The 12,627-nt window shown below is 35.7% G+C and overlaps 1 protein-coding gene across 1 annotated transcript; it reads right to left on the reverse strand.

The window, feature by feature from the left end:
* Positions 1-253: 253 nt before the first annotated feature.
* On the reverse strand, positions 254-12,405 carry LOC107717269 (D(2)-like dopamine receptor). The gene is made up of 8 exons (XM_016523952.1): positions 12,291-12,405; positions 9,515-9,819; positions 7,038-7,147; positions 6,450-6,586; positions 4,059-4,258; positions 2,997-3,080; positions 1,364-1,712; positions 254-441 (listed from the first exon to the last, which is right to left on the reverse strand). The coding sequence occupies exons 2-8, from the start codon at positions 9,791-9,793 to the stop codon at positions 254-256; spliced, it is 1,347 nt and encodes a 448-aa protein (XP_016379438.1). The 5' UTR covers positions 9,794-9,819; positions 12,291-12,405.
* Positions 12,406-12,627: the final 222 nt, after the last annotated feature.

The following is a 12,627-nucleotide window of genomic DNA, read 5'->3' on the forward strand; positions in this document are numbered from 1 at the left end:
CTTATTTAAGCCCCATCTCCCCAAGGATTTTCTTTTCTTTTTTGGGCGATATGATCTTGGAACAAAATAATTTTTATAATACATTACAGAAAATTTATATACATTCATTTAGTTTTAATCTCAGTGAAATGCAAGAGATGTAGCCCCCAGGCCATAGTCCACATGGGATCCAATTTAGATTCTTTATATAAAGTCTTACAGTATGTCCACTGCAGATGAGGTATCATTTCTATCCCTTCAGCTGAGTTCTCTCTCAACAGTGTAAAATCTTAATGAAAGCTTTGCGAAACTCAATGTTGAAAGTGGTGTATATGATGGGATTTACAGCACTGTTCACATAGCCCAACCACGTAAAGGCAGTGTAGAGTTCAGGAGGGACTTGGCAGTAAGTGTTCACAATGTGCGTGATGAAGAACGGCAGCCAGCAGATGATAAATACACCTGAAAATAAAGCATGCAGAGGTAATAATTCAGGTTTGGGTGGGCAATGTTAGAAAACTGTACTCTAGAGTTGAAAACCTATATAAAATGTTTTATTCATGGGTACATATGCACATACTGAACAATATTCAGTTAAATGAAATCAAACAGTATTGTTATAGCTGAAGTGTGTCATTTTCACACCATTAGCATCACCAAACGAAACTGCAAATAATCAAACTGAATACTCCACCTGTTATTGGTCAGGCAAACAGATAGTCCTGCCCCCAAAGTCACACCATTGCCTGTGCCAGTGTTGCTGTTGTCAGGCCGGTTTTCAGGTTTTCCCACAGAATTGGGCTACTTTTCAATGGTTGACATGAATTATATTTAACTGAAATGCTTGCATTGAAGTATATTCTACCAATGATAAAACTGTGCCAGGTGTTAACAGTTTTGTGAGGGAGGTACACTGGTAGAGATCCTTTGAGCTCCTGTGATCTCCTTTATGAAAAAGTTTATGATTGCACGTATATAATGATTTACAAGTTGAAATTGTTAATAATGCATTACGGTGACTGTAAAATATGAATTTTAGGTATGGCAGTGGCATATGTTGAGTTTTGATATTTGGGCTAAAGCATGTGTGCCACTCTAAAACACTTCAAATAAAATGTTCTCAAAAATGGGTGCCGTCACTTGTATGTTCAAGTGTTCGTTTCTAATAACTTTGCTTTTAGTTAGTTATGTGATGCTATAAAAATGGGGTATGGTGTCATGATTGTGTGTTTGCGATTGGGTCTGCGGGAGTTTGGGTGGGACTTTGAAAGTGCCGTAGTGTTTACACTTTATGAGCAAATCAATCAACAAATGTTTTACTTAAAGTATTTTAACATCGAAAAATCACACACTTCACCTAAAGGTACTGTAAAACCACACTTACCAAGGACAATAGCTAACATTTGAGTGGCCTTCTTCTCCTTCTGCTGGGAGATTTTGCGTTTGTTAAGAGTCTTGACCGATGTCTGTATTTTGCCGGTGGGGGAGACCTGGATCTCAAATGCTTTTGCCCCTTTTGTGATATTCCTGGTGTTACCATTTCTTTCAGGTTTGACACCAGCTTCAGGCGATGGGGATGACATGTCAGTCTCTCTTAGATTAGAGTTAACCAGCCTGCTGTGTTGTTGACTTGCACCAGACTGATCCTGCTTCCTCTGTCTCGGAGGGTTTAAGTTTGTGATTTCCTCCATTTGGATGTCATCGCCATTGTTTACCACCTCCTTTATGAAGATCTAACAAAAAAAAAAAGATGAAAAAGAAGTAGTGCTGAAGTGATCAGTCCTTGATAATAAAAAGAAATGAATTCACTACAAAAATTGGTTTACTCTATCAAACAGTTCATTTAAGTGTATTGTTTCAGTGTATTGTTTCAGCCAATATAACTTTCTATGAAGTATACACTGGATGCAGAGATTAACATTTAATTTTTAAACACTGTCATTTCTCAAATCCCTTACCAAAAAGAAGTATACTTCAAGTTTATTTTATTAAGTATACTTAAGTAAAGTTCAAGTATATTTTTAAGTATCCTTTATGTAAGTATACAAATATCAGTGCACTAGTAGTATACTTGTAATTGTACTATTTCAGTACTCCTTGAGACTAAATTGGCCCACTTTCTAGCATATAAAAGTATACTTTTAAGTATACTTTAAGTATAACAGTAGTAAACTTTGAGTACAAAGCTAGATTACATACAGGTGCATCTCAATAAATTAGAATGTCGTGGAAAAGTACATTTATTTCAGTAATTCAACTCAAATTGTGAAACTCGTGTATTAAATAAATTCAATGCACACAGACTGAAGTAGTTTAAGTCTTTGGTTCTTTTAATTGTGATGATTTTGGCTCACATCTGCTTGCAAACAAAAACATTTTATTCTAGCTTCATGCATTCTTTTTATAAACACTTGAATGTGAGTAAGTTTCATAAATAAAAAATAACGAAATAAAAAAAAAGATTATGAATTGGATTCAGAGTGATAATCAAAACGTAGATGGAGTCGATCAACACCCCAAAGCCTATCAGTCATTACCTCTTCATGGGTCGACATTTTATTCCATAACTTTACACAGTTTTGATGCTGTTTTATGTCTGATCGTGTTAGATTACACGTGGACGCATGTGTTGTTTTGGTTTCTTCTTCGCTTGTGTTTTGGAAATTTATAACAATGAAAACATGGATTCCCGAAGCACAAGTATAGCTCAAATATATTTAATTATATATAAACAAATATATATAAGTTTAAGTCAAGTATACTTAAATGTCATTTTAAGTATATTTCTGAGAAGTACATAAAGCACATTTCTGAGAAGTACATAAAATGTAGACTGAAAGTATACTTTCCTATTTTTTAGTTTAAAAGAAGTATACTAATAGCACACTTGAATAAACTTCTTTTTCGTAAGGGATGTCATCTGTCGTTATTACTTCTGGTGCATTTGACAAACAGTTAGAAGCTCAAAAATCTTGTCAAGAGCGATATTTGGAAAGGAAAAGTGAAATTGGCTGTACCACGTTTTTGCTGTTCACAGGAAAATTCCCACTGGACTTGACGATCACAGTGCACAGTTTCACATCATCAGGGTGGGTGCATTTCTGAAACACACATGGGAGAAAACACCAGACTGTTTTGACAGATTTAGACCAGAAAGGAATTAGTTGCCCCGTCCTAGGTTCGGTTTAAATTTATTTGCAATTATAGATTATTACATGCAACTGGAAGGTTGGTAATTCGTTCAGTCACAGTGATATTTTTTTGTAAATGTCAGCTTATAGATCATGTTTATAGGTAATGCGCTAGGAAAAGTTTCCAAATCCTTTAACGTTTTAAATTAGCTGCTCGGCATGAGGATTGCTGAAGCTTTGTATTCTCAATCTACAAAGCATACGTTTTGAATGCAGATGTGGTGAATCTGGAGATCATTTCAGATCTAAAGCCAAAAGTTCAGCATTTTGAAAACAAGTCACTTGCTATATAGAAGGATAAGGATGAGTTTTGCACTTCAAAATGAAAGCGCTCCTGAAATAAACATGATGTTGATCTAAGCCTGTTTTCACATCAGAATACTTTGGAGGAGACACAGCACTGACAGAAACCACTGATAGGAGATGCTATGTTTACTTATGCCGTCAGCTATCAGTTTCTTTGAATAATGCTATATTGAATTTATTCTGCTGTGCTATGGATTCCATAGAGAAGCCCTGGATGACGTTGCTCCGTGTAAAACAATGCAAAGACTAGCCATGTATTATAATAATTAAATGAAGCAGCGGCCATTTCCTGCATGGCACACATTGATTTGCTGTGTGTCGGCAGAATCAATACAAGCAAAAAAAAAAGAGGAAAAGGTCATTCTAGACACGCTATGATCACAGATCTAAAACATGTACTGCTACTCCCAACTATACAACTGCTCATTACTCATATACTGCTAATGGGAATTGCAGTGCTGATTAATTAGTTTGAAATTCATTGACACTGCAATTTTTTTAACAATCCCAATTCACTAAACTCTAGTGGAGTGCCAACTAAGTAGAAACTTTAACAACTCGTCATCAAGCAGCTGTTCTCACCTTTAAAGTCGAGCTCATATCCATGTCTGTAACTGGGCATGTGCTTTTGGTGTTGACGCGTTTCCGTCTCTTTCGCAGTACTACGTAGATCTGCACATATACTAGCAGTGTTATGATGAAGGGAACGTAGAAGGATACAATGGAGGAGTACACTACAAATGCAGGGTTTGCGATCACACACAGAGCATCATCATGGGTGACTGCAATAGAACATAGAGTGAAAATTAGATGAAGTGATGCATTATGCATTATATAAATAAAATGGAGTTTACTGACTACCATGTGACATGTAGAATAGATGGCTGGGTCAATGACATATATGACTGTAGATGGTACAGAAAGTGGGGAAAAAAACTTCTTAAAAAGTTCTTAAAAAATATTTTATATTGATGTTGGTTTTATGTGGATTTAGATTTTTTATATATATTTTCAAGAAAGAAAATAAATAAATAGAATGTCAAGTCATATACCCAAGTAAAAAGTATTTATTTTTAATAAATAAATTCTGCAGGGGTCCTCTTTCTGATATCATTTCCTGTTTTATGTTTGTTTGTTTTATTTATTGAATGTTGGGAGCATCATCATGGGTGACTGCAATAGAACATAGAGTGAAAATTAGATGAAGTGATGCATTATGCATTATATAAATAAAATGGAGTTTACTGACTACCATGTGACATGTAGAATAGATGTCTGGGTCAATGACATATATGACTGTAGATGGTACAGAAAGTGGGGAAAAAAACTTCTTAAGTTCTTAAAAAATATTTTATATTGATGTTGGTTTTATGTGGATTTCGATTTTTTATATATATTTTCAAGAAAGAAAATAAATAAATAGAATGTCAAGTCATATACCCAAGTAAAAAGTATTTATTTTCAATAAATAAATTCTGCAGGGGTCCTCTTTCTGATATCATTTCCTGTTTTATGTTTGTTTGTTTTATTTATTGAATGTTGGTCATACCACATGACCTCAGGGGACAAAATTATTCAAAAGTTAATAAGCAGTTAATATATTTTTAATAAGGTTTTCTATGACTTCTACATTTTTGAATTTTGAATTTTCCCCCTGGAAAAAAAAATCTAAATTAATAAAAAAATTAAAAAAACATGCTCATCATAGAAGTGTATTTAAGTCACTGTATTCGTGTATTTTTAATTTGTTTTTGAAAAATGAAAAAAGCTGAAAAAATCTAAACCTTCTCTACTAAATACATACCAATATATTTAAAAATTAACAGAGAGAAAGCATAAAGGTATCAATTCAGCAGCAGACATAATACTTGTGTTTAATACTGCAGAGTATAACGCTCAACTTCCCAGTCTATTACATTATGATTTGTTTTGTTCATGGCATGCCCACAAGTCCCTGACTCCTGTCCTCCCAGCACAAGCATTCAAGCAGAAGAATGACTAAATGACTTCCTCTAATATAACTTTCAAATGTTGTGCCATAATAATATTTCAAACCAGAAGCTATTTGTTCAAGCTTAAGACAAGGGGATCCACTTACACAGAGTTATCATATTCCTTATGGTTATTAATTCACATGCAGAATAATGCATATAAAATGAGCCAAAGTGGACAGTAGGTCAGAGATTATAGATATAAAACTGTGTACTGGATTTCAAAGCTTCTTTACATAATGTCTATGTCTGCCACAATCATTTATTTTCATTTAAGGGAATTTCTCCAAAAATGCATGCAATGAATTGCATTTAATTTGATTAATTAATCAGAATATTATTAGATTACAATGTTTAATTGATTGACAGCCCTACTAAAAACATGTACACTGCCGTTTGAATGTTTGGGGTCGGTAAGATTTTTTTTTTTTTTTTTGAAAGAAGTCTCTTATGCTCAGCAAGGCTGCATTTGTTTGATAATTGTTTGAAATACAGTAAAATATTACTATTGTAAAATATTATTACAATTTAATATGATGGTTTTCTATTTGAAAATATTTTAAAATGTAATTTATTCCTGTGACGGCAAAGCTGAATTTTCAGCAGCCATTACTCCAGTCTTTATTGTCACATGATCCTTTAGAAATCTTTCTAATATGCTAATTTGCTGCTCAAGAAACATTTTTTATTATTATCAATGTTGAAAACAGTTTTACTGATTAAAATATTTGTAGAAACCATTATATTTTTTTCAGGACTCTTTAATTAATAGAAAGTTCAAAAGAATAGCATTTATTTGAAATAGAAATCTTATAAATATAAACATTATATGTCTTTACTGTCACTTTTGAACAATTGAATGCATGTTTGCTGAATAGAAGTAGTCATTCCTTTCAAAAAATAAAATAAAATCATAAAAATCTGAACTTTTGAATGGTGATGGACTGGCAATCTAGTTAGTGAATTTCCCCCCCATATTTACCAGTATTATTGAGTCCAAACAGCAGTGGACATGATACAGCAAAAGACAGAATCCAGACGACAGAAATCATGACTGTGACTCTCCTCTTGGAGCTGTAGCGTGTGTTGTACAACATAGGCATGGCTACAGCTGTGTACCTGTGGGAGATACAAGACAAAAATGGATTTGTTGTTTTCTTACAGGCCTTGTATGACTTGTATCATATTCCTGCATTGCTCTGCACACAACTTCCCAAATATACCTGTAATCATGTGACCTATGATGTATAGAACCACATATCAGTGCTTCCCATGACCTCTGTAATCCTTTCTAGTCTTTTCTTCTAGTATCTGATTACGTAATATATAAATAGAGGAGATGTTTAGTATGAACCGCTATTGATCTCACAAGTATTTCTTACTATTCTGAGCTCATGTGACATTGTAAGTGACTATATCATCATCTATATATAACAACAACCTCAGCACCAAATGTGGTTTATTTTCAGGTGTGCAGAAGCTGAGCTGGTCCCTCTTTTGAGCTGAGTAACCAAATTAGGTCTCGGTCAGCATTAGACCGCTCTTATAATGGCAGTGCAGAAACACCTACCTGTCGATACTGATGGCACACAGATTGAGTATACTCGCTGTACACATCATCACGTCCAGGGTGACAAAGATGTCACAATGGATTGTGCTGAACCGCCACTCTCCCACCACCTGGGAGGACAGACATGGACAACTAAATACTCTGCTAATTGTAGAATAATACATCTGAATGCAACCCTACACTGTTTACTTTCCTTTACAAGCACTCTGGCAAGTATTGCATATTACTAATATCTTCAGATTTTAAATATCCATGCTAACGCCTGTCTTTCTCATCTGCAAGTCTGCGGGAGTCGATTTACAACAGCTTCAGCCACTATAATAATGTTTAAACCAATAAGATCCTGGCATTTTCTCTGGTTTATGTGATAAAACTGGCAGAAAAGAAGCAATATAGCACAGGTCAGCCTCATTCACAGTTTGCATCTCCTGAGTTGGCTGGCAGAGCTTTCTGCTGCCTCTGATTAATGTGTGTCCTCAGGCAAGCCGAGGGACTCAGAAACCTCTTGATGGTCTTAGGTCCCCGGCTCTGGAGTTTGCATCGCTGTCATTGATTAAAGAATTATTTGACACCTCTAATGAAAGCGGCTGTGAGTTGCCGGAATCAGTTCATCACCATATCTCTAAACTCAGATGAAATGAGCCTCACCGCTATCATTCTCAGGCGTCGCTAGTGATCAAAACATGTCCTTGCACTAATAGAGGCAGAGAAAGAGAGAGAGAGGTCCGTAGAACAAGCATGTAGTTTGAAGAGAAATAGAAACGTTTTAAATTGCTGCGCATAGAAAGAGCTAATCAGTATGGAAGCTTCTTTCCACCACGGATTAAATATTGCAACTTTTTTCATAATTCTGACCTTTTTCTCGCAATTCTGAGTTTATATCTCAAAATTTGGACTTTGTTTTTCAGAATTGTAAGACATTAACTTGCAATTTTATTTATTTTTTAAAAGCTGTTTTTTATTTCGTAACAGAAACAGGCTACCATAAAACAGAGCTGTGTGGCATTCAGAACTGAACTGAGGATGCATTTAAATTTGATTCCTGAATTAAGGAAAAAATATTTAAATAGAATAAAATGTATTCTGAGGACAAGCGATGTGAAGAATGGATGGATGGAAATCTATTTTACTGCTGTATAAATGAACTATGTTAAAGGGGTCATATGATGCTATTTTAAAGATCATTATTTTGTGTATTTGGTGTAACAGAATATGTTGACATGCTTTAATGTTCAAAAAACAAATTTTTTTTCAAATACTGTACCAAGTTGACATTTCACTGCAAGTTGTACAGTATTCTGTGCATGTGACAAATAAGTTTTGAATTAAATTTGAATAATTTAAAAAAATCTTGAATCTTGTTAGTGGTAAGGATTTTAACAGTGACTCTTTTTGCCGGTTACATTATTATGTCAGTAGTTGGTGATGATTGAGTGAATGATGAGTGAGGCATTGAATCAATTCCAATTCAACCCACTGTGAGGCGTGGCCAATTCAATTCAAATTCATATTAATGAACTGAAAGGAGAACATTTCTTAAATTGTCAATTTGGCCCAACCCTGCAGCTAAGCTAAAGCATTTTATTTTATTGGTAATTTATTGCTAGTATAATTAGGCTATTTTCATGACTCATTTTCATTCGTGTTCTGAAGATATTCTGGAGTTGTTTACGAAAATCGTCTTTTGGAATGATGATCTCATCGGCCCTAATCATAATATTGAGGACTTTCATATTGCAATACAACAACAGCAATTTTTATTTAGCCAATAAACATTTCAGCCATCTCACAATAGCTCTCCTTAATGTTCTGTTCATGCGTATAAATGATTCAAAATAAAACAAACTATGACCTGAGCTATTGACTTAGAATGCAGTTACTCAGTTCTGCCCTTTAGGAGAAAAACAACACATCGCAAGATATCAAAAGGCTAATTTAATACAGCGAGTTATAATAATGCTGTAAATTGGATGTGCTGCATATGAACTGTCACTTTTGACCCATTGTTCAGAGCTCAGTTTAAAATCACACAATCAACCTGCTTGCATTATGCTCTAAAGAACAGGAGTCAAGAACTATGGTCTGCATGTACATTACAAACCTATGGATATTGCTTGATATCTGATAGCTTTGCTAATATGTATGGCTCAATGACATACACCAGGAAGTCTTCTCTTGGTTGAAAATAACTACTAACCCGTGGCTAGGATCAGATTTTCTAGAATTAGACATGTGCTGGTGGCTACTGCAATTTGATTGGCTAGAATGAGGTTTAAAATGGTGCCTGCAGCTCTTCTTAGTTAATTCTTGCCCAGATGGACTCTGAGTTATGAAGAAGATGGTGCAAGAAAATACAGTCTAATCATGTGAGAATAATTTAATAATCTGTCCTTGCATTAATGTAAACCACAGATGGTTTATGGTTAAATCATTTTAGCATCCCTAACAAAAAAGTATCCAATGATGCTGATACCTACCTCAAGGTAAACCACCCATGGCATTACAAGTGTAGCAACTAACAGATCAGCCACAGCCAGGCTGACTATCAGGTAGTTGGTAGTGGTCTGCAGGGCTTTCTCCCTCGAGACGGCCATACACACCAGCACGTTGCCGAAGACAATGACGAAAATGAGTAGCGTGAGAAGCATGGCGTAATAATTGTACTGGTGCCGCCCCCCTTGTTCCGTGCCATTGAAGCCCCGGGACCCGTTTTCAAAGAAGCTTTCATTATAGGCATACTCCGTGAAGACTTCCATCAGATGGTTGAAGCCAAGCCGAGACCCTAGAACCAAAGACAAGAGACTTTTTATGAAAGAAATGCAGAATTTAATTTTTTTGAAGTCACAAGTTTTGTATCCTGATGTGTGTCTTATCATATCAACTAGATTGCACAGCATGTGCCACTAAGTTTTGGCATGAAAAATCAATTTCTTATTGGAACACCTGAGCAGAAGCTTTCACTAGAAAGCACAGGGCCATGGCCTTGTACACCATGTGAAGTCTATCCTTTATTTATGGGTGATCGTTCGCACAGCTGTCCTGAAAAGCCTGTGTTTGAACTCTGGATGTGACTAACTAGGACAGAAGTCTCCTCCCGCCCTACTGTTTCCCTTGTGCGATGTCCAAGAAAATAGACAGAAACATAAGCAGTATCAGCTAAATAATACGTGGACACGGGGAGGTAAGAGCGTTTCATAAAATATCACAACAAACGGGCTTGTAGTATATACTGTCTCTGCAAATTGAGAAAAAAGAAAACTGCACAGTGAGCAATTGTTTTTCATTCCATATTTGGCAGATTTCGCAAAATTCGTGTGAGCTCAGCACAAAATTTATTATAGCCCTAATGTGGAAATGGATGAAATTCATTTGCATTTCATGACAAATGAACCCATTCTGGCCATCTAAATTATATCAAACTCAGAACAAAGGTCTACTTGTCTTCTCAAGTTATTTTGTATGTCATGAATAGATCATTACTTATGGCTTTGAGGTTGAAGGTACAAGGTAAATCTTAAAGAGATTTTTTCCATGCAGTAGATGGGTTCCAAAACAACACTGGACCCCACTGACTTTCACTGCATGGAAAAAAGCACTGAGATTATTTTTTCTGAAATAACTTATTTTGTCTTCCACTGATGAAAGAAAGTCATACAGGTTTGGAATGACATCCTAGAGATGACAGATTTTTCATTTTGGGGTGGAATATATAGGGTGGAATATTGGGGTGGTTTTATAAATGCCTGGCTATATATCAAATTATACCATGTTGCAAATTCCATTTGAACACATCACTTTGGTCATTTTACACTGCCTTGACTTATGACTTATGTAAATCTGAAAGATATGTAAGGGAAAAGAACACTTGAACCTTGCCACACCTCGAATGTAACATCACTCAGGGTCTGAGCAGCGCCTCGTCGGCAGATGTGCCATGTAAATTAACGAATGTGCAATAGTCATCACTTAAATCGTTCAATATGATAGTAAAAATGCATTCTGTTGGAAGAAAAACACATACAAAACTCCATCACCACAGATATAACCCACTGTGTAAAGGGACCCCCACTTATTGGTTTTTCCATATAATTGCCTCTTTAGCCTTCTCAGTGTCATTTTTGATCATGAAGGCTGTCTCAGAGTTGACACTCCCTGCAGAGGAAAAAATATGCATCACAGCTCAACTAAATGATGCTTTTTTCATTCTTTTTCATATCAGTAATTTGTGATTGTGTTTGTTTGTCGGCTTTGTAATGGGATTTTGAATCAAAACAATTCAGGATGTGTACGTATCTGTAGATATGTGTACATTAACAACGGAATCAAGCCTAGGAGAAAGTCTCACAGTCTTTCCTGTAAGCTTCAATCCATGCACCAGTTTTGTTTTTGTTCATTAGAAGAAACAAAATTGTCTACAGGAACAAACACAGGTCACACTTTACATTATGTTAGGTGTCCGATTTAGATTCAAATGTAAAGCATTTGATACAGTGTAATTATTGTGTACATACATGCTGTTATGTGAAACTCTTTGAGATTTGCATCTGCTGCAAAGGTTAGGGTTAACATTATGGTTATGGTTAGGATTACTGCGGGACTCCAAATAAACAGTATACTGTATGAATATCATCCACCCACTGTCCCACTCTTCTCCCCATTATTTCCTGTTTTTACCATTATACTGTATATGTATATTTTATACTGCATGCTATTTATATTGTGATAGATTTTAACGCAGGTATGTATACACGTTTGATTAACATAATTGCATACTTAGTGCAGTTTGACCTATATAAAAGATGCAATTAAAACAGTATGTAGATAAAAGTTAAAGTCTAATACTCTAATATAAGGTAAGACCTAAAGCTCTAAAATTAAACTATTCTAAATTCAGCTTAGTGACAAAATATAAATAAAAGACATGGGTTACAACCCTATTTCCTCTTATTGCCTCTCTCTCTCTCTCTCTCGTTCGCTCTCTGTCAAACACACGCTCACACATCATCGTACGCAAATTATACAGCAATTTTGTCACTTTGAAAAGCGGCTGAATTAATTGGAAAATATTACAACCAGCAGTTTACACAAAGTCGTCTAAAACAAATGCTTGTTTTCCCTCACGCAGTGGAATAAAGTTTCTCTGAAAGTGTCAGCATCAGCGAATATCTGTTAATTAGCAGCTCTACCACGCTTCCTAATTATTCACGAGCAGAAATAACTAGTTCACAAACGAGAGAAAATGCCATGCTGTACCTTCAAAACCGCAACTTTCATCCAAAGAGCGGAAGTATCCCGTTTCTTAGAACTTAAATCCACTTTTCTCCAACTAATGCACTTGTCCATCCGAGCGGCTGTAACTGTATTCCTCTTCTGTCTCAATTACAGCTCCACGGGTGGATACAACCACTGTAAACCGGCAAACGCGACAACTTCCACGAGGAAATTACATTTTGGCTATTAAAAGAAGGTGATCATGATGTAAATATGCTTTTCCAGGATTTTTGGAGGTGTTAAACTACACTTAGCAGGAGCGACCCATATCCGTTTGAGTCCAAGCGGCGTGTGAGCAACGCGAGCGTGTGAGCGCAGC

The sequence above is a fragment of the Sinocyclocheilus rhinocerous genome, unplaced genomic scaffold (genome assembly GCF_001515625.1).
Source record: "Sinocyclocheilus rhinocerous isolate Xijiao unplaced genomic scaffold, SAMN03320098_v1.1 scaffold1893, whole genome shotgun sequence".
In the NCBI taxonomy this organism is placed as follows: Eukaryota; Metazoa; Chordata; class Actinopteri; order Cypriniformes; family Cyprinidae; genus Sinocyclocheilus; species Sinocyclocheilus rhinocerous.

Excerpts from the sequence above, each read along its gene's own strand:
- LOC107717269 (XM_016523952.1), bottom strand. The coding sequence starts at position 9,793 with ATGGAAGTCTTCACGGAGTATGCCTATAATGAAAGCTTCTTTGAAAAC. Across the intron at positions 3,081-4,058 it reads ATATGAGCTCGACTTTAAAG|AAATGCACCCACCCTGATGA; the intron begins GTGAGAACAGCT and ends TGTGTGTTTCAG. Across the intron at positions 442-1,363 it reads AATGTTAGCTATTGTCCTTG|GTGTATTTATCATCTGCTGG; the intron begins GTAAGTGTGGTT and ends CTTTATTTTCAG.